A 26,318-nucleotide genomic window follows, 5' to 3' on the forward strand; every position below is an offset into this window, starting at 1 on the left:
AAAATACTGAGTTGGGGAAATAATTTGGCTTGAGTCCATGGGGAATAAACCTCTATATCTGGAGAGATTTAGTCTTCTACATTTGTGTCATTTGGTCAATATTCTCTAAATCATTTATTCATTCCTTTAGTTACCATTTGAGGGCCTACTATTAATATATACTACACCAGGGGACAGTAACCAAAGTGAAATAACTGTTTCTGTACAGAAAAGGTCTGTCATCTACTCGGAGAGACAGACATGGGGAAAATAAGCAAAACAGTGTTAGAGGAATGACAATATAACTTTCAAATTCCAAATGATACATCAGCCATTGCAGAAAGGTACACCTTGAAAGATCAGGTACAAGCCCCAAAGCACACATTCCATGTTCTACTTTTTTGTGCCTCTGGCACCTACTATAGTTCAAGAGTTCTCAGTGTCTCCCATAAGCTCATATTCCCATGCTGTTTAGGACTGTCCTCTACTCCAAATTAGGAAGCATAAATGCCAAAAATTCATAGCTCCACTAATTATTGCAAACTTTGTGACTTTTTTCCTGAGTGCCTTAGTATTTTCAGAGTTCTTAGCAAACGATTGAAAGCTTCTTAAAGAAATGGTTTACATGATACCATTTCATGTTGATTTTCCATTCAACGACTATAATCTCAGTGCTTGCATTTCAAATAAGCTATGTGTAAGATTTTAACTCAGCCTCTATAGTAGGAGGCATTTATATTTAGTTTATCTAAAGTTAAATTTCAGCTACATTACTGATAATGACATTTTAATGATAAATTTATGGGATATTTGTTTACTTGCATAATTCTATCCATATGACTACAATGACTGGGGTGTGGAGAGGCACATGGTTTAGAGGGGCTCTACATTTTGGAATAGTGCAGTACCTGGTGAAAAGAAATGCTGTCTCTTTTTTCGTTTGGCATAAGCGTGGGAAGAGGCAGGCCTACCTATTGTTGTTAACAGCAATCCTACTAGCAAATGTGAACCAATGTCAAAGATAACTTGAAGAACAGATCTGAATTCTAATCTCACTTTGAGCACCTGTATCATTCCCTACCTGAAGCCACCTATACTTGGTCTTGCATGTAAGTGAACCCAAAATTCCTTTTTATGTTCAAGTCCATGAGTTAGGCTGTATATCACTTGCAAACAAAGGAGACTTAAGGAATTCATTCTCACAAAAGAAAGAAGATAGAAAGGAAGCTGCACACAGAACAAGTAAAAGCCATTCTATATTTATTCATTATAGAATATACTTTTTTTTTCCAGAAAGAAAACACACATTCTTAAGTATCCCATTTTAATAAATCCTATCCTCTGCCTTTACATCCTGAATTTCTATGTTCATTCATCAAGGTTCAGTACCATTACACACAGTGATTAAAATTTTTCCCTGAGATCATCAAGGCTGTGCCTTTGGCTAAAGGATATCATACCCTACCAAAATTCAGGAGAAAACATAGGAAACTGAAAGTTCTTTTGGTGGTGGAAAAGCCAGACAAGTTGGGTAGAATTCCTGAGAAAAAGGTGCAGAATCAACCAAGCCACTAATTAAATTTTACCCAGCTGTGAACTATTATCCCTTCTATATCTCCAAACATTCTAGAAGGGAAATTCATCTTATTGCATAGAAGGACACTTTATCACAAGGTTATGCACAAAGCATCTTTGCTTTTGCTAGATGCCAGAGCCATCCTGCTGCTTCGGTTTCCAGTAAAATGCAGAGCTACAGAGGTATGGGCAGCCTTTTCTCAGTGACATATGGAAAATAGAAAAAAAAACAAACATAGGCAATGAGGAAAAAAATGGTTATCACATTACGTGCTCACTCAGGCCCACGATGCTTCTCCAAATAGCTACTGATCCAAAAGTACGAAGAGGAAAGGACTAGATCATCACCTCAAATCTCAGCCTAATCAACTCAACAAAGCATCAGACAAATCAATGGTCATTGGCACGTGTCTTCCAGTTTGGGTGCACTTAAAGTCAACCCTGAATGGAATGCCACTTCCAGCAGCCCCTCCTGGGCTGGAAGAAATCACATTCTGAGAAGGAGCCAGCGTGGCGGGAATGGTCACTCTTATGTTTTGTTGTCCGGCCTTCCACCCACCCATCCCCCTAAAATGGCACAATGGAATGACTGTGTTCCCTTATTGAAGACTTCCCTTCTTAAAAATAAACAAGTGAAGGTTTCCCTGATCTGCTCTGTATTCAATCGTGGAAGACGCAGCCAGCCCCAGGGTGGGGAGAGTGACAAAGGAAGCAGGCGAGGGAGCCAGGCGTCAGGTGAACGTGCTTAGGACCGACGTGCTAGAGCGCGCAGGCCTCTGGAGACAGAAAGAGAGGAAGGCTGGGCACCGGTGGGTGGTGGCACTTCCAGAGACATCGCCCCATGGATGCAACATTACCAATTCTTTTTCTTAGATGTTGCTGGGGTAGTTCTGACATGCTTTCACCAAGTCACGTAAGAAGTTAGGAATTTCCTTCTGCAAAGGAAAAAAGATCATCATTTCCGCATCCTGGTAGTGATCACTCCTGATCACTATGTGGCAAAAGGTAAACGCAGATGGCTTTGAGGATAATGAAAGGGAATAGGGTCCCCGGCAAGATTTCAACGGAACCTTGGCACAGATAATAACAAAAGACAAGACCCAGAGCACAGATAAGATGGGACGACAGACACTGCCTTATAGTTTAGCTTTTGCTAAGGAAAAGTGAAGACATTTCTGCGACACCATTTCTTTTTTTTTTTTTTTTTTTTGAGACAGAGTCTCACTTTGTTGCCTGGGCTAGAGTGAGTGCCGTGGCATCAGCCTAGCTCACAGCAACCTCAGACTCCTGGGCTTAAGCAATCCTCCTGCCTCAGCCTCCCAAGTAGCTGGGACTACAGGCATGAGCCACCATGCCCGGCTAATTTTTTTGTATATATATTTTTAGTTGGCCAGATAATTTCTTTCTATTTTTAGTAGAGACGGGGTCTCACTCTTGCTCAGGCTGGTCTCGAACTCCTGACCTCGAGCGATCCACCCGCCTCGGCCTCCCAGAGCTAGGATTACAGGCGTGAGCCACCGCGCCCGGCCTCTGCGACACCATTTCTTGAAAAGAAAAAGAAAATGCAGGAAATGGGATTGGACTGGGTTGTTAGATTCTGCCAAAGAAATGAGAAAAAGGATTTGCTTTACAGAGTTAGAAAACAGTAAGGACTGGGTGTCAAGGGTGAGAAGGATTATTATTCAGTTTAATGTTGAGCATTGTGCAAGACTTTTCGCAAACACTGTCTTATTCGCTCCTCCTCTGTGGGGCAGGTAATATCCATCTCCATTGTCAAAAAGGAAGAAATGCATGGCTTCCCTAAATAAAACATGACAGTCAGTAGCAGAGCCAGGATTCAAAATTACATCTGACTCCAAAGCCTAGTGTTTTTTCACCCTCCCGAGGAATCTGTTGGACTTTCTGGTAGGCAGGATGTGTACAGAGCTGGCTGATGCTTCCCACGATGCCAGGCACCTAGGGCAGTCTCTAGGGACCCGGACCACCACTACCGTTCCCTCCCCTTACAGAAAAAGTGAGCAACAATGACAAGCCTGGGGGCTTCCCTCAGGCCTCGACACATCTGGTTGTCTCCAAGCCAGGTCAGTCTGTCTCACCCATCCACTAGCAGAAGGGTACAGGGTCTGCAGGCCCTATTGTTCCTCCCAGGAACAGACTATCGTCTGGAGGTTCCAGAGGGTGATTCTGGCGGGGTCTCGGGGCACCGGGAGGGAGAGGCTGGCATTCCAAGCTGATCATTCTTTGTCTTTTGTCCCAGCCACTGTCTTGGGTGTTGGCAATCCCAGACCTAACCGGAGTCACTCAACCAAGCTCTTCATAAAAGAACCTCATTACTCCTGAGACAATGTGTCTCTTCAGCCTGACAGCCTCGCGAGCGCGAGCTAAGTCAACATTTGTCAAACACGCTACCCTCTCCTGCCTCCTGGGATCTCACCTGGACAGCCCTCTTAATGATCCAGGACGGAATGTGGCCACCTGGGTTATAGAAGTAAGACATGAAAACTAGAGGGAGAGAGAAAGGACAATTCAAAAAGAGGAAAAACACTGGGAAAATATAGCAATAAAACCATGCAAATTTTATATCTTCATATTCAGGCCCAGAAAGTGCAGAAGGAAGCAGCATATAATCCAGATGGACTTCCCTCCACTGACTTGCCTTATAATAGCATATTTACACATACGCATTTTTGAAAAACAGTCACAGGCATATTTTGCTACTATTTATTAAATACCTGGATACACTTGGATATAGTCTCTCATTTAATTATCCCAGCAACACTAAGGAACTGGTAAAACTAACCCCATTTTATAAATGATGAAATGGAGACTCAGAGAAGTTAGCTGACATATCCAAGGCAACCAATCTAACTATGGTTCTGATTTTGCCTGTGACATAAGGTCATACTCATTCCGGTATAGCAGGTGGTCTCATGCCTCACTCTCTGTCCTCAGCTTTCCTCCCTGGGGGCCAGAACTCAAGCTGGGCAGGTTCTGAGTCTCTGGGTTCGTGTTAAGCAGGTGCTGCATTTTCCAAGACAGACCCGCCAGTCCTCTTACCCACTCCCAGGCCCAGCACATACATCCACAGGACCAGGCAGGAATGGATTTCTAAGCCTGCTGGTTTGCTTTTAATGTTTTGATTTCACCTGGACAATGAAAGAATGGATCAGGTCAGATTTCAACATCCACTTCAGGCTGAAGCCAAGTCTGTGGGGGTGGATCAAGTCTCTCCCCAGTTGTTGATCTCTGGTCTGTTTTGCACCTGTCCCCGTTTTCTGACTCCCCCCCCCAGATAAGCTTCGTGCACCCAATGGCCCCTCTGTCCGTCAGCACAGCATTCTGGAGGGGAGCCTGGCTGGTGTGCCAGCATGTACCCCAGGCTTTACCTTTGCTCCCCCCATTGCCATCACTCTCAATCGCCAGGCTCTGCTTGTACTGCTTCACCCGGATCACCCCCCGCTTCTCAGGAAGCTGAGGCACTGAGGTGCTCTGGGCCAGGACCATGTAGATCTTCCCGCTGGCTGTGTCCAGCTCTTGCAGCTGCCAGATGTAGACATACTGTATTGCTGGTCAAGGCAAGCCATCAATGACAGCATGTGAGATGACATAAGGAAAGCTCCACAAGCTGGAGGCAAAGGGGGATGGTTCTATGCCTCCCACTTGGCCTATGCTCCTTTATACTGCTACTCCACTTACCTGCCCCGTCTCCCTACCTGTGCTGCAAGATGGCACCTCACACCAACTACTATCCTCATTACCTACCTGTGAATGATTCCCTGATGCTTTTAATTATGTGAGGAAACCACTTTTCCTTTCCCCACGAAGGCACTATAACATAGCAGTGGAAGGGTCACTTATCAGCTATGTGACCCCAGGTAACTTATTCAACCTTTCTGAGACTCAGTTTCCCTATGTAGGAAAAGGGAGTAAGACTGCCCAGCAGGTAGGCTTGGTGGGGGCTTTAGAGAAAGACTAGGGCAGAATAAGCACTCAACAGACAATGGCATCACTGCTCTTTGTCTTGTTCTCACCCGGAGCTCTAATTACTGACCTCTGTGCATAGAAGACGGTCAAGCAGTGCTACAACTGGTGACCAAAGGAAGACATGTGAATACCTGAATAGTAGGCAGATGTCCTCTCTGTGTTAACACTGGTTCACCAAGGACAACAAAGTCATTGCATTTCCATAAACCTTCACAGAACAACCTCTAGGTCTATGGCACTATTCGAGGGAAGACAATTAAATCCTATGAAACAACGGAAGTCACTACTTACTGAGCCCTCATCACGTAACATCATGAGCTTTACATACAGCATCAGTTTTGATCCTCCCAAAGATCCTGTGAGTTCGGTATAAGCATCCCCATATTACAGATGACAAAAGTGAGGCTCAGGTAAGGAAACTTGCCCAAAATCCCACAGCCCAGCTGCAATCATGAAACTTGAATATGAACTCAGATCTGGCTCTGAAACCTAGCTAGAATTTCATAGCTAGATGGTGCTCAAATGTTTAATGTATTAAATATGCTCTCATATAATAGAATTTGGGGTTTCACGCTAGAGGGAATTAAAAGCCTAAAACAATCAAAAAGTCACTAAGGGCCGGGTGGGCGTGGTGGCTCATGCCTACAATCCTAGCACTCTGGGAGGCCAAGGTGGGCACATTGTTTGAGCTCAGGAGTTCGAGACCAGCCTAAGCAAGAGCAAGACCCCATCTCTACTAAAAATAGAAAGAAATTATATGGACAACTAAAAATATATATAGAAAAAATTAGCCAGGCATGGTGGTGCATGCCTGTAGTCCCAGCTACTTGGGAGGCTGAGGCAGTAGGATTACTTGAGCCCAGGAGTTTGAGGTTGCTGTGAGCTAGGCTGACGCCACGGCACTCACTCTAGCCTGGGCAACAGAGCGAGACTCTGTCTCAAAAAAAAAAAAAAAAAAAAAAAAGTCACTAAGTCCGACACAATTACACCTGCTATATCACAGCAACCACCTCAGCCCTGTCCACCTCAATGTCTCGACAGCCCTCACCAACGCCCGCCCCTCCCACTGGGCGGTCTATTGCCCCACGCTCTTACATACTGAGGAGTACATTTATTAAATGTTTCAGGGAAGAGATGATGTTGCTTTGGCTCTGTCTTTCCTCTCTCCAAGCCTTTTAATTTTTCCTCACAGCAAATGTTGTCCCACTCTCTCTCTCCCAGCTTACTCAGCTCATGTGATAGACATCACCTATATTCCATGGATGGAAGATGACCTTGATATATTGATTATAATCTGGCAGAGTGCCTTTGAAGGGTTGGCAGTTCCAGAGTGCCATACAGCCTATGACTGGAGAACCACCAGAGAAGTGAAGGGCCTTTTCCAAGGTCACAGAGCAAACCAGGGAATGGGTTTAGACTTCAAATCTGCTGGCTCGGCAGGGAAGTTCAGAACTTAGCTCAAATTCACACAATGCTGGGTGGCAAAGGCAGGTTTGGGACTCCGGTCCAGCTGTCTCCAGAGACTGTGATCTTGACCAGGGCATCATCCCATCTCACTGATCCCAGCGTGACACTGCTGGGTGGGTGTTCTCAGGAGTAGACACTCGGGGCTCCTTGAAGGCCTGTTTCCTTGGCTTTCCAATGTCACACAATCCTCTAACAAGTTTTTTAGTCTTTATATATGTATCTAGGTCTCCCCAGTAAAGGTTGTTGAATTCTTGAGAACAGAGAATAGTGCAGTAGAAAGGAACATTACTTTTGGAGCAGAACTGAACATCACCTGACAGCTTTCACAGTTCCCTTAACTGCAAAATGGAGACAAGGATACCTACCTTGCCTAGTTGTTGGCAGGATTAAAAAAAAAAACACATGAAATCTAAAGGGTCACATAATCAACAATTTGTTGAAATACGAACTAAGTATATACAAACTAGCAGTACATAGATATTGTGCCAAGAAATAATTCACAATCTAGTTGGAGTCCAGGGTAGATGTGCACACACAGACACAAAAAACCATACAAATACACCCACACTCTGCCTCTCTTTCTAGAGAATAGTTATTTAGGAATAACCAGACTTATACAATGTCAGGGCTAGAAAAAGTTCCAGTGATCATCTAATTCAGTGGCTTCCAATCTTTTTTTTTTTTTTTTTACTTCCCAGACCCTTTGTTAAAAGGATCATATATGGTCATTTACATATATGTGAGTATGTAAAACACTCAGCTGCTATGATCGAAGAGAATAATGAAGGAGTCAAAATCTCACCCATGAGTCATCCTACCCCCATCCTGCCCATGCAACAAATTTCCATCCTGTACCCCCAGGCTGGTCCTAAAGAGGCTTCTGAGAACCTAGGAGAGCCAGCCAAAACTCCCCACATTTCATTCAACTGCTTCATTTCATAACCAAGGAAAGTGCGGGGAAGAAGTTTACACTCACTCAGAACCAACAGTCACAGAGGGATCGCTACAGGGTCAACTGAGACAGGAGGGCGTGGAGAGAGCTGAGAATGCAGGGGCCTGGGTTCTGATGCTTGCTCTGCCACCTGTGAGCCTCTGTCATCTCTCTGGATGGCCCCCTCCTCCTCTGCGGGGGAGGGAGCTGTATTAAGCACTCTTTATAAAAAGTTCCTTTCAGGTCTCCAATTCTGTGGCCTGACAGTCTCTGGGCCTAGGAAACTTCTTAGGAGAGGATGAGCTACGCTCCAGTAACCACAATTACAGACGCTCCATGTGGTCAGGCCCAGAAGTCACACTCTGAGGTCCCCACAAACCACACAAGGAGCAACAGCTTTAGCAGACGCTGCTGCAAGAATCAGAGACAGTGTTGTCTGCACCTGCATCGGGCAATGGCTGAGGGACACAGAATCACTTAGAGGGCCGAGGAATGGTGTGCCTTGTGGAAAGGATACGTCTCTCTTGGACATGGGAAAGGGGTACTTCACTTTGCAGTAGATCACAGTCTGTCCATTGTATTCTTGTTCATAGAGTTCTAGAGGAGAACAAAAGAAGTTAATGCATCTAGAGACTTCTTTGGCTTCAATTACTAAATAAGATGACCTTGTAGGATATGATAAACCAGTAACTCATAAGGCATAGAATTCTAGAAAAAGTCAAGCAGATTAATTACCACTGAAAGGTTGTTGGCCAGGGACGGAGTTTGGTGGATAAAAAACACAGCAAAAATAAAAGAGCCTAACCAAACTTGTCCTTTGTATAGCACAAACAAGATTCCTGTACAGTATGCAATGTAAGAAAATTAGGCATCAAAAAATAGTCAGAGGTTTTTAAATCAGTATAACCACTAGATGTCACTAGAGTACCAATAATTTTGCTTTTAAGACACTTTTTCTTTTCCTTTAAGATTTGTTGACACATTACAGCTAACTGAGTCACCCAGTCTAGCACATTCAGGTGGAAAATGAAAGGTTCCAGAGAGGACAATGTCCTTCCTAAATAGCTAGAAAGTGGTAGGACTCTGGCTGTTTCTTCCTTCACTCCCATGTTTATTCACACTATACCATAGCCAGAATGACCAAATTTCCTTTACATTCATTCCACCTTGCTATTATGCGCAAACAGCAGCCAACTCTCCGAGGGAGACGGCAAAGGAATTTAATGACAGGCACACCCTCTGACCCCAAGCTGTGCGGTAAGCCCCTTCCCAACCAGTTAGAGACTTCCTAACCCAAAGTCCCTTGAGGTGATGCTGGGGGAGGAGGGACAGGGAGGTAATTTAGCTTTTGAAAGAAAATCTGTTAGAGGCAGACTGTGAATTAAGGAGTTTTCCAGCCCAGTAGGGCTACAGGAGGCTGATGACAGCCCTTAAAGGAAGGGAGGAGTGGACATCTGTTGCTTTCGCATGCCCAACATTGATTCCCCCTTCTGTATCAATGTCTATTGATAGACATTGCTTTCCTTCAAGCCACCACCCTTTCCCTACATCTTGACGATGTGTTTTAAGCAAGACTGACTCTGTAGTAATTTCAGGGCTGGAAAAATGAACAAGACACGGCCATGGTGATGGTACAAGGGTGGTACATCTGGCCAGGTGCTTAGTTTGCCACGCTAGCAAGTTCAGGCTGAAAAGCGGTTTAACAAAGGCTCTCAGGTACTCACATAACATCCGGGAGGACCACAGTGAGGTTTAGAACCTCAGGATTGTTCCAGCAAAGCCAAATTGTTGTTTCTGCTGGATCAGAACCCAGAGTGAAATGTTTGCTGGGTAGCAAACATCAGAGGTTCTGCAATTGTTTTCCCTAATGTCAGATGCCTTAGCCAACACCAAAAAATGGATTTTGCATGCTGCCTGCTTTCTCACATTGCTCTCCAAAGGGAAGCCATACATGTGTCCTATTGGCAGAGTCTGTATCACACGACTGCACTACAGCTGCCAGGAAGACTGAGGCAGAGTGTCTGGCGGCTCCCTTGGACAGGTGAGTGGCACAACACCCCCTAAATAGGCATCTGAAAACACTAAGTTACCCAAGACCATGACAGATGTCCACAGGAAATGAGCACGTGCTACAGGCTGAGCTGATGAGAGCCAGTCCTGGCAGTCTGCCTGCCATCCCTAGGAATGTGGAATTCTCTTTCCTCTGAGGTTATTTATACGGTTAGAATATAAGTCTGGGTTCTTTGATAGACATTTTTGCTATAACATAAGAATCTGCCTGGAAATTAGGTCAACACAGAAGAAAAGAGTCTAGAGATAGAGAAAGAAACATCCCCACAGAAATTATTTAAGTTCCCAAATTGCAGCTGTCCTAGAAGCCAGAAACCCCTGGACTTACCAATGCCAGGAACCAATAAACTCTCTTTTCTTTTCTTACAGTCTTTAGTTAGGTACTTGTAACTTGAAACCCAGAGTCCTGACGAAAGACTTTATGTGCCTCTGGCTAGTTGTGTAGTTCTATTCCACTGTGACTTAGTTGCCAGAGGCCACTCCCAGCTCTAAGTGGCAGGGCGATCCCCCATTTAATGTCCCTCGTAACTCGGTATCAGTGACAAGGTAAAGTCTAAAATCTGTAGCTCAGGGGCCATGCTGGGCCCTTGACGATGTAGACCCAACTGCTGCCCTAGTTTTAGTACCAGTAGTAGAACTAGTACTAGCGTTAGCAGTAGAACGTGGATAGGTTCTGCTATTCCAACCAACACGGCAACCCCACACTGCTTTGCTTTCCTGCCTTGACTCCTGCTGTTCCCTGGGTGTGGAATGCCCTTAACTACTCCTCCCCTCACCCTCTCACCTCCTCACATATAGGCATTCTTGTCTGTTTAAAAAACTGTGATTCAACTTCCAAAACAAAGCTTAAACACTATACCTCCTCCAAGAAGCCTCCCACAACCACCTAGGTACACAGGATGATAACACAACTTAACAGGGACACCAAAGTAGCGCCAGGAGCAAACTGGAGAGAGGGTCTAAGAGTATGTGAGGAGCAAGTCCTAGGAATAACAAAGGTGCATTTCAGCCCCACATTTAAAAAGACTTTTGTGCACAATTTAAAAGGAAGCACAATATAGTAGAAATTAAACTTATTTCTTTCTACTGGCTAGAATAAATAAGAATAAATTCTACTTTCTAATGATTGAAAAAAAAAAGTAGGCACCATTTACCTTCAACATACTCGTCCCACTGTTTTCTATAGTCTAAGTCCGTATAGACATCTACAAGTACAGCTGGTGGGCAGTCCTCCAGAACACCAAAGACTTTATACTCATACAGTCCAGTCCTCTATAGAAACAGAACAAATAGAAACAATCTATTGGTTCCCAAGTTGAGAAACAGCTGGATTCACAAAAAGCAGCTGAGAAGGGGCTTCATACCACACCAAACACTGACGCTGGTCTTGGCGACACAGTGGTGAAAAACCAGACATGGCCCCGGTTCTCATGGATCTGAAATGCAGGCACGCATTGGTGGTAGGGATAGCTAAAAGTGCCATCCAGGTAACGTAAAGAGGATATAAGAAGGGTTCTGTGATAAATGGTGCTTAGTCGGGGGGAGAGTTATGTAATCCATTTGTCAGGAAAGGCTTCTATGAAGGATAACATTTATCAGAACATCTTGTTCTACATGTTAGAAGAAGCCGGCCATGGGAAGATGAGGAAAGCCCATCCCTGGTAGGAGGAAGGTCCCTAGATTGATGGATTGGCATGCTTCAAGACCTTGGGGTCTGGAGAGTTCTGGATGAGAGACAGAGTGGTAGGAGCTGAGGGTGCTGCACCCCAAAGGACCTGTAAACTGAGGTAAGAGGTAAAGCTTTTATTCTCATTGCTATGGAAAACTAATGGATGGCTTTAAGTAGGGGAATGACCTATCAGGAATTCAGTTTAGGAATGACCAGATCTGATTCACTTTTTTAAAAGATGATTCTTGCTGCTTGGTAGAAAATAGATCATAAGCAAACAAGGGGACAGATTAGAAGACCAGTCCAACCGTCCAGGTAAGAGACAATGGTGACTTGAACAGGGAGGCAACAACAGTGATGGGGAGAAGTCAGTGATTGGGGGATATATATTGGAGGTAAAGTCAACAGGAATTGATGACATATTGACTGTGGGGGAAGGTAAAGCAAAAAAAATCAAGGATAACTCTTGGAACCTTTGCTGGAACAACCAGGTAGATGGGGCTCCATTTTCTAAGACAGAGAAAACTCAGAGAACAAGTGATTTGTGGGCTACAGGGTCATCATTTTGGGTAAGCTGAGTTTGAGATACAAATTAGACATCCAAGTATGGATGTCGTGTAGGCAGCCAGAATTCTGGGGGGAGGTTATATTTTAAATATCCATGTGTCATAATGAAATTCAATTCATTATTTTATCAATTCTAAGACACCGTTTCCTTAAACTGGTTCCCTTCTTCTCCTTAATGTAGTTACACCCCTTAGTGACTTCCATCCTATTATATATCCCAGAGAATTTTTCAACAACAGCTTCTTTTTGATCATGTATAAAGGGCAGAAAAGGGGAAGAAACATCTGCTTCAAATCACATTAGTTCCTTTTGTTCAGAAAAAGACCTTTCTAGATTCCAAAGTACAGGAAAGTTTCCTTGTTTTCATGGTAAGCCACATCCTCGTCTGGGAGGGTTCTGAGCTAGAGTGGGCCCCACGACACATTTCACTCACTGCACAATGGCAACTTACAATTCCTGACCCTCATCTTGCCAAAAGCCTGCTCTATTATTAAGATCAAAGCAATGGTTTGTAGATTAATTTCAATATGAAAGTAAACAAACAAATGAACAAAAATGAAGCTTTTAGATGAACTCTTGCCTCCATGTGCTATGGCCATATTATTGGCTAATCATTCATCAGTAAAGCCATCTCCTTAAACACTCTGCCACGGACTTATGTGAAGTCGAGGAATAAACATGGGGAATCTTTCTAGAGATCCTGAAACTTCCAGGGCCTCCTGGCTCAGGTGGCATAACCCATGGATAAACACATCCCAGTCTAGGAATCTCAGATGTACGTGAAAGTACCTGGCAAGAAATGGACAGCAAAATTGAAATTGAATCCATAAGCCTCTTCCAGCTCTAAAAGCATGTGGCTTCATACCAAGAATTTCCAACCAGCAAATGACAAGCTGGCATATCTGAACCCCTCATGTGCCGTGCCATGGATGCCCCAGCAGAGGGGCAGAGCTTGGGGTCTGATGAGAGACATCAAGAGAAACATCTCCCATCTCTCTTGTCCCTGTCCTCACACACTTAAGAGAACATAGCTAGGGTGTATACACACCCATTCATTTACACCTCCCCCACCCATTTTCATCAACAAGCTTTGGAAAAGAGACAATTGGCAACTCCTTCGAAAATAATGAGGCCCCATTTTCTATACATATGGAGCAAAAGGGATACTTATGTGTTAAGATAACAACCTCCCCAATCTTACATGATTTAGCTTTGAATATTTGCATAAATCAAGACAGTTTCCTTAAACTGATTCCCTTCTTCTCCTGAATGTAGCTACAACCCTTAGTGACTTTTGTCCTATCATATATCACAGAAAGAAAAGAACAGAAAGTTCTCTAGGAAGAGAAAAATAGAATGACCATGATTTGCGTGAATATGGAAAATGAACCATTGTGGCAACTTCCTTTAAACACTCCCTTCATGGCAGAACTGAGAAATGCCAGAACTCCAGAGGAACAAAATGCTCAGTAACACCTTACCTCCCCAAAAAATGTTTTTTCAAGTGCTGAACAGCTCGGTCAAAATTTCTGCATCAGAGCATTTTCTCACCAATTATTTCTTTTTAAAAAGGATCTCAGCAAACATACTCATTTTTATTTTAGCTTTTAAAAAATAAAGTGAATTCTTTATAATTATAAAAATAATTCATATTCATTATAGGAAAATTTGAAAATGCTAAAAATAAAGAAATATTCTTTATTTATGTAACCCCATAATTTGCAAACACCCACTGATAATGTTTGACCTACTTCGTTTAAGTAAATATAATAAATACTTCCATGTTACAAAATTAGAATAGTATAACCAGTTTGTATTCTTATTTTTAACTTAATATTGATTATGTTGAGGCTATGGAGAATTCACACCTTAGCCATTCTCCTAAGATATTTGTTTCCAAATATGTTTATGAAAATAAATATTTCCAGCATAATTATGCTTGTATAGAATACTTGGTCCATAATTCTAATTTTTTTTCATTAGGAAAGTTTCATTAGAGATAAATTTTAGGGTAAGTGCATTAACATTTTAAAGCTCTTTATACTTTTTAAAAACTTTTCAGAAAATGTATAACAAGTGTGAAGTAGCAAAGGAGCATCACACCAGGATTGGGTACCATTGTTTATATAAACACTTTGATATGAAAAAGCATAATTCTTTGCTTTATTTGGGCAAAGTCTGTGTTACTGATGTGTAAGAGCTCTTTAAAATTAGAGATATAAATCTCTTGTAATATTTCTTTTATTTTCCAAGCTTACTAACATTTGAATAAATGCCTCCAAATAAGTTTACTCAAGAGATTCTTGGCTTTTCTTGAAGCTCCTCCAGAAAACCACCTCTAACAGTGGCTCAATTTCCTCATCTAGACTAAAATATACTGGATATTTTTCTAATGCTCCATTTATAAGACATTTAGTTTCCTACAATTCAAATAGTTAAATGATTATGTTGGTGACAGAGAATTAGTCAATATCATGTATAGAGTATAATTACCAGAAAAAACATAAGATTTGGTGTGGTTATACACCTCCTTACTTTCTTACTAAGAAAATCCCGGTGGCCATGTACACAGCTAATAACTTTCCTGGTCTCCTATGCAGGTAGAGTTGGCATGTGACTTCTCCCTATTTTGAATGTGGACATGATGTTTGGAGCTACAACTATTCTGTGACCAAGAGGCAACAAACAAGAGAAGGCAGAGTAGAAAGATTCAAAGAATTCCTGGTATCATTAATCAGCTACACCAATGACAGCAACTGTAGACCTCTGAACCATTTGTTAGGTAAGAAAGATATGCCTCCCTTTTTCTAAGTCATTGATTTTCCAGTTTTCTATTCTTTGCTGCTAAAAGCAATCCTAATTGACATAAGTGGTCCTCATCAACAATGTTGAATTTTTCTTGAACCCTGTGATCCTGGAAAATGGTAAAGGTTAAAAAATCTTTGTGCAGCTTACTGCAAAGATCCACCAGCCTTTCCCATATGATTTAGATAAGACTCACAGATGCCCCCCTCGTTTACCTATGACAAGGCCAGACATAGACTCTGCAAATTCCCTTTTCTTTGCCTCAAATGATTAGCTGAACTGCCTGTCTCCACTGATCAATGGGAACAAAGTATTTGTTAACTGAAATGGTTGAACTTTTCTCCTTCCTCTTGGCCCCTGAACTTTGGCCCACCCTAAGACTGAGCCAGCAGACAGCCCCTCCTGGAAACAGGCTGGCCTCAGGGTAAAATATTCTCTCTACCATCTAATCATCCCACCCTTCCATCCACTTCCCTACATGTGGTTCTTTCTAATGTTCCTTATAAAAGAAAAGCTCTTTTGCCTAACTCTCAAGATGCTTGCAGATCTCATGGGCAAAGACTTTTCCTATTGCGATATTTCCTTCCCCCACTCCTTGAAATAATCCTTTTGAATAAAAGTCTCTTCATAAGTAAGTCCAGATTTGTACTTTTTATTATTTGACATTACCCTAAAGTAAAAAAGTAGACTGACAGAATAGTGCTGAGAAGACTTATGAATATAAGAAATATAATTATGTATAAATTCATTAAAACAGTACAGAAGTACATAAATGTTGCTAAAATGCATTGCCAAGAAGTAAGAGATAATGGACACTTTAATGGATATTAAATTGGGGTATAACATTCAATTTTGCACAGAGACATAAAATTCCACATGACATATTATAGAAAGTACTGCCTCCTTCCACTAAATAATTCCGAAAAAAATAGATACAAACTTGCTAGGATTCTTGACCCCGAGAATAAATCAGGCACAGGCTTCTACTTGATTTTGCGCTTGGAATATGTTTCCCTTGGCGATTTAACAGTCACTGCAACAGTGATGTATTTGTATCTGAAGGAGATTTCCAATCACTCTGACCTGCTAAAAATTCTTTCAGTAACAGTCTGATTTCCAAACAGTTTTATATTCATTATCTCATGTAATAGTTAACACAGCCCTGAGATGTACATAGAGACCTGGTGTTATCTCCATCTTTACATGAGGAAATGAAGCTCAGAGAGGCTAACTTACTTGCCGGAGTCTAACAGCTAGTAAAGGGACAGACAGAAAGGGATTCCCCACAACCTCTCCTTATTTAGCTCCACTTCTCTGCATGGTTTCTCCAAATCACTGTTCCAAAGCACAAGCTAATGGTCAAAGTAAAGAACCATCACATAGGATCTTAGAGCAGGAAGGGGCCTTAGATCACTTGTGTAAAAGACATCAGTGACTTGCCAAGAGGCAGCACGTGAGGCTGTTGGTGGAAAAGCCTAGATGGGAACCAGTTCCTTCTCTCAGCCCAGGGCTCCTGCTCCAGACCACCCAGGATGGACCTCCCACAGAGATGCTCCCCTTCAACTCTGAGCCTGGTGTGTTTGCCCACAAGGCCTCCAAAGTATTTTTCAGATGCTGCCTCTAAAGGGTTCAGACAAAAATCAGGGGAAAGGCAGGGATGGAGGAAAGATGATTATCGTCACTTTCAACAGACTAGGTACTGTGCTGAGTTTTCCCAGATATAATTCCAAAGAGCTGTCTCATAAACCAGAAAACGTAGCCAGAAAAGACAGCATGGTGGTTACAGTATAGACTTACAGTCATAGTCTGGGAAGGGTTAAGCTCTTCCACTTAGTAACCTGCAAATGGGGTCTAATAAGAGTCTCTCCTTCATGGAACAATTATGGGGATTAAACTAGATAACCCATCTACAGTTCTATTATGTGGTGCACATAGTAAGTACTTAGTAAATATTAGTTATCATTTTCATTAATAAGGTAGGTATAATGATCTCCTTTTTCCAGATTAAAAAACTGAGGATTCAGAATTGTAAATAATGTGCATTTTTAGGAAAGGTATGAAGTACTTGCTTTAAACCAGGCACTGTGCTTGTGATGAATACTTGCAATAATCCTGTGAAGGATGCACCATTAGCGCCACATTATAAATGGAGAGATGGAGGCTGGGGAAAGGGGGAGGTGGACAAATGACTAGGAAATTTGCTACTGACATCACTAATTTTTGAGATGGTGTTATTCTGGCTAACTTGTCTAAATGTCAAGCTGTTTTATTTCTTAGCAATGGTGATTCAAATGCATAAAAAAAAAGCTGTGCAATTTATTTTCAATTGTATTCACAGGGTTAAAGTACTTTGAGAAATATTATCATGGACAGTATACTTCTTTGTCCAAAGCAGAATAAATTCTGAAAGAGCTGATCTGCATTTACTTATAAGAAATGTCATAATGTTTGCAATTGACATTTGCAATCTCTACATAGGAGTAACCTCCTGTAGTTGCCACCTCCACCCCCCAACCAGACCTGATTCCCTTTGATTTATAGTGTTTATCTGCATTTACATCCCTAACTAGAAGGCAGGTTTGCTGAATCACAAGTCTCAAATCCTGGGAATGCACTGCGTTTTCTTTGCCTCTCAGGGAAGAGCTTATTTCTACTTCTCGGGGGGGGACAGGAAGCCTCCCCAATCTATGTCTGCCAACTCCAGCCACTTTGCAGCAAGTAACAGATTCAGATGTTATGAAAAGTGAGCATTTTTCACCATTGCAAAACAATCCTAATGTCAGAAGTCAAAGTTGCAGCTGCAACTGGGAAGGATGTAGCAAGACTGTAAGACAGTTGACTAAATCTGATTTAATATTTGAGATCTCTCTAAGAAAACTGGATGGGTTTAATCCCTAAGGACTGTAGATAGCTGGGTAAAATAATAATGATAGCTAACACTTACTATTTACTGAATACCAGACACTGAACTGAGTGCTTTACATGGATTATTTCACTTAATCAACATAAGGATAATATGAGGTTTGGACCATCAGTAAACCCATTTTTCAGGCAAGGAAACTGAGGCTTAAAGATGTTCTGAGAAATGTCCAGAAAAGGCAAATTTATAAAGACAAGGACCTCCATTCACCATTGCCCCTGGTTCACACCAGCTGTTAGCATGGTATTATGTTCAAGGATTCAGAATGTCTAAACCCTTCCCTGCAAGTCACCCCTGCTCTCAAAGGGGTTCCTAAGCAGAGTTTCACTTTATTAACAGCCCCCTCCTGTAATCCCCATGCAGGTACCTGGTGACAGACAGGATGAGAACATGAAACATGGCTTATGCCTGGAGACAGAAGGGGTACCCTATTCTCCCCTCTCCCCTCCTCCCACCAAATCTGAACCTTGGAGCAGCATTCTCCTATCGCCTCAATCCACGGACTCATCCTGAGAGAGAAGTGAGGGAAGAGGGAACTGAGGCTCTAGTATATCTATCCAGTTGCATGCTCAGGGAGATGGAAAAGAAGAGGGTGCTGACCTCAGGCCACAGCAGGAAGTAGGAGATGCCACACATGGGTGCCCTCCAGCTTGAGATATGGTGGCCCTGCCCACTAGGAAGATACAGCTCAATATGTGACCTTTGATTCAATAATTGTGCTATCAATCATGCTGGTAACCAGAAGGGTGGGAGAAAGGGGCAGAATAGTTCTATAACCACGAAGTGAGAGAAGCTCATGATGCAAATTGGATTATGATCTCACCTAGGGGAAACGGTAGTGGCATCTTCTCATCTTTAGAGGGAACTCTGTTCTGAGTTGAATCTATGCTTCTCTCTAAAGGCCAGACTTCTCTGGCCCAGCCCGACCAAATGCAGAGTTTTCTCAGCAACGCCAGGCTTTGAGTATTTTAGTAGGTCAACAGCACAGGGAAGAACAGTCCCTGGGAAAGTACTGTCTGCTCCTCTCCAAACTCTTTGATTAGAAAACCTATTCAAGGACAAAAACGCTATTTAGGCAGTCCCTTCTTACAGTGCCAGACATTTAGATTTAAAAACTTAACAAGTCAAGGCATCAGCCAGAGCTTTTCAGTTGAACATTTATTTTGTTTAAATCGAAGCTGTGAAGTTCTGTGTGCGGTTTCACACTGTCTAGGGGCATGTCTCAGTGGCCTGGCATGGTATAGCAGCCCAAAGCTCCTGCAAGGCCTGACTGCAGATCCCTGGAAAAGCTTTTCTAAGTCCCCCTACAGGAACTTCTCAGCACTGTTCAAGGGACCCCATTTACTCCCAAGTGGCCACTAATTTAAAAATCAGGGACAGTGAGTCTTCAAATGGACGTTGCTTTTGTCTTAGGGTAGTCTTTTGTCTCACTCCCACCTTTCAGTTTCCATTGCATCCTGCCTCTGGCTTTAGCTGTCAATGTCAGGACTCAGGTGCTCAGGGGGCACCAGGCTACATGCTCCCTTTGTACCAGTGGTTCCCAAAGTAAGGTCCCTGGATCAATAGCTTCGGCATCACTCAGCAACTGGTTAGAAATAGAATGCAAAAAAAGGAGAAAGGAAAAGGAAAATATATATATAAATATATATATATATATATATATATATATATATATATATATTCTAATGCACACTCAATGTACACTCAAGTTTGAGAATCATTCTGCCAGGTAACATTTCTTTCAATTCTCTCAATAACCCTGAAAGGTTAAGTATCATCCTTGTTTTGCAAATAAGAAAGCTGAGATTTCTAAATGAGAAGGTACCTGACTGACATCACCTGGCTCATAAGGGGGCCTGGCCCCAGCCAGGCTCTCTCACTTCAGCCCCAATCAGGCCTGTCCACCTTCTGGCTCTGCCCAGAAAACAAGGCAAGCTCAGCCTGGCTCAGGGACTAGTGCTCAGTTTCTCTACTTCAGTGACTTAAAAGCCAGTATGCTCATAAGAATCTGCTGGGGAGATTTAACTTAAAAAAAAAAAAAAAGGCATTTTATTACGAAGAATTTCAAACATACACAAAAGTAGAGAGAATAGAATAATCCACCCCGATGTGAAGGGGGAGCTTTTCAAAAAGACCCCCTAAGCCCTACCCCAGACCAATTAAATCTGAATCTGTAGGGCTTGGTGTTGCTTTTAAAGCTCCCACGTAATTGTAATGGGCTTGAGCATTGTGACACACTCACTGGTACATTTCTCTTCCAGACAGTTGCAAGTCTAGAATAATCTCTCACTTCACTTGTATCTCCACTCAAATGTTAGCCCTGTGGAGGGGCTTTCCAGAATCCCTTATCTAAAACCACATCACCCCAGCTACCCTTGCCATGCCATTTCTTTATCCCTTTGTCTTCCCACTTTATCTTCTCCATAGCATTCTTCCCCCAACATTTCATTATGTACTATGGGCTTATTCTCGTCAATGAGTATGACTCTTGTTCAAAAAGCTCATTCACTGAAGCAGCAGCTCCTTGCTCCTTGGTCACCACTCATTCCCAGTATCTGAGAAGGCAGAAGCAGGTGGGAGGAAGTTGATGACTATCTGCTGAATGAATAAATGGATAGTAGAGCTGAGATTTTAACCCAGGCCTACCTAACTCCAAAATCCATGCTCTTCCCATGCATGATATCACATGGCAGCCCTTGACTAGTTTTGCTTAGCCTCCAGAAAGAGGCTATAGTTCTTGCTATGAACGGTATACTGCCAAACTGTATATTTGGCACTGAGTTTATCAAAGTAGACTGGTTGTGCTAGTCACTAGTTGTAATGTCTTATGTGGCTCACTTAACAACTCTGGGTCTTATTTCTACCTGTAAAATAAGAAAATAAGCCCATCTCTGCCTATCTTCCAGATTTGTTTAGAGAGATAAATGAAAACTTACATGAGATGGCATTTTGTAATTTGCACCATGAGACGTTATCATTACAACATCAGGAGGAAAAGGAGAAGATAAGAGGAAGGAAAGAGAGTAGGCAAAGAAAGAAGAAAGAAAGAAGGGAAAGGAAAAGATGATGGTGTTGGACAGAATGGTTTAGACGAACTTTCTAAGTCCAAAAGTTTGTGATTTAATAGAAAAAAATATATATATAGATCAAAATGTTGTACATCAAAAGTGCCCATTTGTCCAAGAACAGGATTCAGAATCATTTGTGTCTACTAAAAGGACACAATTTAATATTTTATTTTAATGTATAATTTATTTGTTACACTGAAAACTCTTGCAAGTGCCTCTGTGCTTGTTTTTTCAAAGCACATCATGGTAACTTTGTTACAGCATCATTTAGATCATGATCACAGTTTTGTTTTTCTCCCTTCAGGAAACTAGTCAAGAAGGCTCTGAATTCTAGATGAGAGGTGCTGGGCACCCAACGTGGCCAAGGAAAGATAAGGAAGGAAATGGGCCAGAGGCCAGATATGTCTGAGTAGTCAAATCAATAAAGCTTGGCCAATACCTTGATGTGGCTGGTAAGGAAAATGGGATAGGCAGAGAGAAGATAAAAGGATTTTGTGTGAAACCAAGGTACCTGGTAAAGTTATGGGCACCAGGTCTAGACTATGAGCTTCTTGGTCATCTTGTTATACTCAATGGTCCTGGTACATAGCGGGCATTTAGGGTTTGCTGAGTGAGTAATTGCCACCAAAATATAACACCTTGATGCAGAAAAAAGTAAATATGGCAGTTCCAGCATCCGCTCTGTTCTAGATTATAATAAAAGGGCCTGCCCTACTAATTTGTAAATATTCAAAGTAGCATATTCCACAGTTCCAGTACTGGGAGAGGGGTGGACTGTCTCCAAAGCAAATATGTATATATTTAGAGAGGAAATTACTTCATAATATCAATAGTCTCCATTTATTTAGGGTAGGGTTTCTCAACCTTGGCAACATTGTAATTTGGGACAGGATAATTCTTCCTAGCAAGAGGTCTGTCCTGTGCATTGCAAAGTCATATACAGCTTTCTCAGATTTTCACACACATCTGAAAAATTTGATTGAAACCTCCTAATAATCCTGTGAGGAGGCAGGACAGAGTTTTCATTCCTGTTTTACAGATGAACAAATTCTAACTATTGTGAATGTTTCTTTTCTGTTTTAAAATACAGAGATACAATATTTGATATAAACTAAAATTTAACATTCACAAGATCATGAACCTTCCAACCCCACCACTGCCCTTAACTTAGCTGGGCCTGTTTGGAGAGTGGTTTCACCCTTCGAAGCCTGTTTCTTCCATCTATGAAACCTGGGGTTGAACCAGGTGAGCATCAGGGATCCTCCCAGCTATAACATTATAACACTCTGGTCCAATGCCAAAAAACTTCGATTTCACCTGTACTGCCTACGGGTGACTTTTAACCTACTTGCCAGGCTGCCACTATTACACAATGCAAATGACTATGAGCTTTATATGACAGGTCTCAGGGGCAATGCCTTCCACCTGGATGGCTACCTGGTTCCAAATGCCTCCAATAAGGTCCTGAGAATTGTTTAATAACCAACTCTATTCCTCCTACATCTTTGAACTTTTTGCCTGAAGCTTCAGATTCAAGCTGTCAAGTGCAACTTAGAAGAAAGAGGCAGCCGCCAAAAAGAAGCAAGTCACTAAAATAATAGGTCCCTTCTCGGCACCCCCCACACTCGCTACCCTGCATATCCAGTCCCCTAACAGTCCCGTTTCTTTCCCATTATAACCAAGCCTTAGGACACCGCCCCTCCCCCAGTCCCATGCACCATAGGCGCCCCTCAGGGAGAGGGGACTCTTGTCCCTTGCATGGGCCTAGGAATCAGCCGACCCAGGCTTTAACGCTGTCATTAACTTCTAAGAAACTGCTTCCCCAGTCCTGACTGACCTGAGGCTGAACTCCGATGACCTCCCAACTCCCCTGGATCAGCACAGAGGCACCGCCCCCGCGCTCGAGAAGACCCGCCCCGGTCCCTTCCGCCGCGGCAGCCCCGCACGCCCCGCGGGAAGGTGGCCCCGGCGCGCTCCTGCCCCCGCGGTCCTCCGGCGCGCCGGCCGCTACCTTGTCCCGCCGCCAGTAGACGCTGATGTTCAAGGTCTCCACCAGCAGCTGCCAGCCGGCCCCGGCCCCCACAGGCTGCCGGAGCTCTGCGTAGGCCTCCCGGAAATGCTCCTCCGAGAAGCCGCCCGCCGACCCCGCCATACCTCCTCAGCGCGGGATCCCCCCCCGCCTGGAGTGCGGGCCGCGGGCCCGCTAGGTCTGCGCTCCGGGACAGGGCAACAGGGCGGCCACAGCGTGATTGGCAGGGAACTGAAGAGAAGGCGGGACTTCGACCAGAGGCGTGGCCTGTGGGGAGGCGTGGCTTGTGGGAGGCGTGGCCCCGGAGGGGACGGGTCTAGGAGAGTGGGCGGGGCCGAGAATGAAAAAGAGGTAAAAGGAGAAAAATTGGACTTGATCTGGGAAAGGAAGGAGAAGGTAGAGAAATGAGGAGATTCTAAAGGGAAAGGGAAAGGAAGAGGAAGGAAGACATTGATGTCCCCTCAGAAACACCTCCTCAGTAGCGCATCCCACACTCCTCCCCACCCGCATAACCTACAAACCTGCTTGGATGTCTCTTCCTTACCTTTCCGAAGAAGGCAGAGAAAACCTCTCTGGTAGACTTGGGGAGGAGAGGAGGGCAGAGCAGAAATGCTTGAAAATCCTAGGTTCAGATGCTAGAACTGTATTTAAATATAATTTCTCTTCTTTCCATTATGCATTTTAAAACATTATTCTGAGAAGAGAGTCATTGGACTCATCAGAAGGCCAGACGAGTCCATGACAACAAAATGGTTAAGAAACCTAATCTATAGGGATCTACGAGGTTGTTTACCACCCTGAAGGGTAGAAAATGATCTGAAAGGTATCATAATATCCACCTAGGATTTCTGCAGCTTGCATAATTTAGACCTTTGCACAACTCAAAGATCTTTTTATTCCTTTGTAGTCCCTGAGTAGTACTATATTTCCCACCATCAGACTGTACCTGGCTTTGAATAAAGGAGGCTATTTAAATATAAAAAATATGTTAACAGCCACATGGGTGCCAATAAACTCTGGAAACCTATGTTTCCTAACCTGTGAAATGAGTTAAGAATAGTGGTACTGGTTAGAGTTGAGGAGGGTGATTGAACATAGAATAATTTTCACAGTGTCTATCAAAGTAAATGTTCAATAAAAATATCTGCTTGTTTTGCATTACTATGTTGAAATGTTTTTCTTTCTGTACTTGAAAGAAAGTTGATAGCAAATTCAACATCTATGCCAATTTCCAAGAAGGGAAACAATCTCATTTGGCAGGTTGCTTAAACACAGCAGAGATAAGTTGTTGCTTTCTTCAATTTATTGCTGGTTCTGTTTTGTTTTACAGGGGTGGAAGGAGGGATGTGAGATTTTCCTAGACTAAATGCACAAAAGATTAGAGACATAGTTCCCCACTGTTTTTATAATGCCTTATAAGTTATCTCTTCTTTGTAAAAACTACATTTATTGAAACTAAAATTCATTGCTTGAGAAGTCAACTTCATAACAAACCATTGGTGCTATGAAGTATTTTCAGATATCTTCAAAGATTCCATTATAAAGATTCTACTCATCTGAGCTCAAAGTGTCACCCATAGATTACTTAACTACTTGCAGACAGGAAATTGTAACTTTACAATGGAAAGATCTGGTGGTTGCCACCTTAACCAAGAGATCAACAGCATCACAAATAGAGGGACAACTGAGATTAAAGCCTTTCTGAAGTGACACATTGAGAAGTTTACAATACCATCCAAACATTTTTGCCAAAATGTTTAACCTGTAATTAATCATAAGACATCAATCAGACAAATTCAAAAAGTGGAAAACTGCTCAAAATAACTACCCTGAAATTTTTAAAAAGTCTATATGAAAGAAACTGTTCCAATTCAAAAGAAATAACAAGCACATGTGGTGCATAAATATTAATGTTAATTGAATCATGGATTAGGAAAAACCTATTAAAAGGCATTTCTGGGATAATTGGGGATATTTGTACATACACTGTCTTCAGTTAGTATTATAGAATTATTGTTAATATTTTAGGTATAAAAACTGGTATGATGGTTGAGTGGAAGAATGGTATTGTTCTTAGTAAATACATGCTGAATTATTTAGGGTGAAGTAGCCTGATACCTGCAACTTTCATTCAAATCATTCTGTTTTAAAAAGTGTGATTGATATACAGACAGAGAGGAAAAAGTGACAAAATATAAGCAACTGATTAATTTAGATAAAAGGGAGCCAGTTTTTATTGCTCTATTCTTTCAACTTTTCTGCATATTCGAAATTATTCAAAAAAAATTTGGAAAAGAACCTAGCTATACTTGTTTATAGGAGACATAACTAAAACATAATTAGACAGAAATGTGAAGGTAAAATTATGGAAAATATACACAAGTAAACCCTAAACAAGAGAAAGCTTTTATGGCTCTGAAAATATCAGACAAAATAGACTTTACATCAAGAAAAAAAATAGAAGTTCACGAGTTAATAACAAAGGGACAACTCTTCATGAATTCTGAATGCTTACATTTGTATTCACTCATTTTACAACATAATCTCAAATACATAAGGCAAAAACTGTCATCAGTACAAGAAGAAATCAGCAAATTCACAATCACCATGGAACATTTTAAGGTCCTTTTCTAGGAAATGAACTAATCAAGCAGACCAAAAAATTGGTATAGATATGGATGACTTGAGTATATATAATAATTCATATGCTTGATTTAAAGGGCATATATAGAACCCCATACCCAATAAATAGAAACACATATTAATTGGAAATACTCATAAAGCATTCATTATAACTGACAATCTTGTAAAAAATATTGATAGTCTTATAAGCCACAAAGAATAATTCCAACAAATACCAAAGAATTGATAGCATTTTCTGATGACAATGCAAAAATAAGGAGCAAACAAAAATAGCCAATCCCTGTCCCCATATATTTGAAAATTAAAAAACAAAACAAATACACATTTATTTCAGTAGCCTAGCCAGCAATTAATTCCCTGTATCAAATTCCTTTCTGCTTTGATATCTAGAAAGTTTTTGTTTTCTGCACTGACCCCTGACTGATACTATATTCATGGTTTAAGACATTTAATATTTTAAAGACCATTTCTATCAATTCAAACTGTAAATACAATGAGATTTAAATGAAAATCCATAAAAGGTGTTCACAGAACCTGACACAGCAATTCTAAAATTCAAAGAGAAGAGTTAAAGGACAGGCAATTTGAAAAAGGGGAAAGGCAATTTTTAA

The 26,318-nt window shown here is 42.0% G+C and overlaps 1 protein-coding gene and 1 long non-coding RNA gene across 3 annotated transcripts in view; both read right to left on the reverse strand.

The window, feature by feature from the left end:
* LOC123650667 overlaps positions 1 to 23,273 on the reverse strand; it is a 70,712-nt gene extending 47,439 nt beyond the window's left edge. The window contains exon 1 of the long non-coding RNA XR_006739457.1: positions 23,190 to 23,273. This is a non-coding gene — a long non-coding RNA (uncharacterized LOC123650667). The remainder of the gene's footprint in view (positions 1 to 23,189) is intronic.
* On the reverse strand, positions 1,223 to 23,194 carry LOC123650666 (phosphatidylcholine transfer protein). 2 transcript variants are annotated; one of them, XM_045569625.1, is made up of 6 exons: positions 23,047 to 23,194; positions 11,161 to 11,278; positions 8,454 to 8,533; positions 4,941 to 5,112; positions 3,989 to 4,056; positions 1,223 to 2,489 (listed from the first exon to the last, which is right to left on the reverse strand). In XM_045569625.1, the coding sequence occupies exons 1-6, from the start codon at positions 23,185 to 23,187 to the stop codon at positions 2,424 to 2,426; spliced, it is 645 nt and encodes a 214-aa protein (XP_045425581.1). In that variant the 5' UTR covers positions 23,188 to 23,194; the 3' UTR covers positions 1,223 to 2,423. The 2 variants fall into 2 exon arrangements, with proteins under 2 accessions (XP_045425581.1, XP_045425583.1); XM_045569627.1 differs by lacking the exons at positions 1,223 to 2,489; positions 3,989 to 4,056 and adding an exon at positions 4,648 to 4,700.
* Positions 23,274 to 26,318: the final 3,045 nt, after the last annotated feature.

Source organism: Lemur catta, chromosome 15 (assembly GCF_020740605.2).
Source record: "Lemur catta isolate mLemCat1 chromosome 15, mLemCat1.pri, whole genome shotgun sequence".
In the NCBI taxonomy this organism is placed as follows: Eukaryota; Metazoa; Chordata; class Mammalia; order Primates; family Lemuridae; genus Lemur; species Lemur catta.

Excerpts from the sequence above, each read along its gene's own strand:
- LOC123650666 (XM_045569625.1), bottom strand. The coding sequence starts at position 23,187 with ATGGCGGGGTCGGCGGGCGGCTTCTCGGAGGAGCATTTCCGGGAGGCC. Across the intron at positions 5,113-8,453 it reads TTCCCATGTCCAAGAGAGAC|TATGTCTACATCTGGCAGCT; the intron begins GTATCCTTTCCA and ends CCAGCAATACAG. Across the intron at positions 4,057-4,940 it reads TGGCAATGGGGGGAGCAAAG|TTTTCATGTCTTACTTCTAT; the intron begins GTAAAGCCTGGG and ends CTCTCCCTCTAG.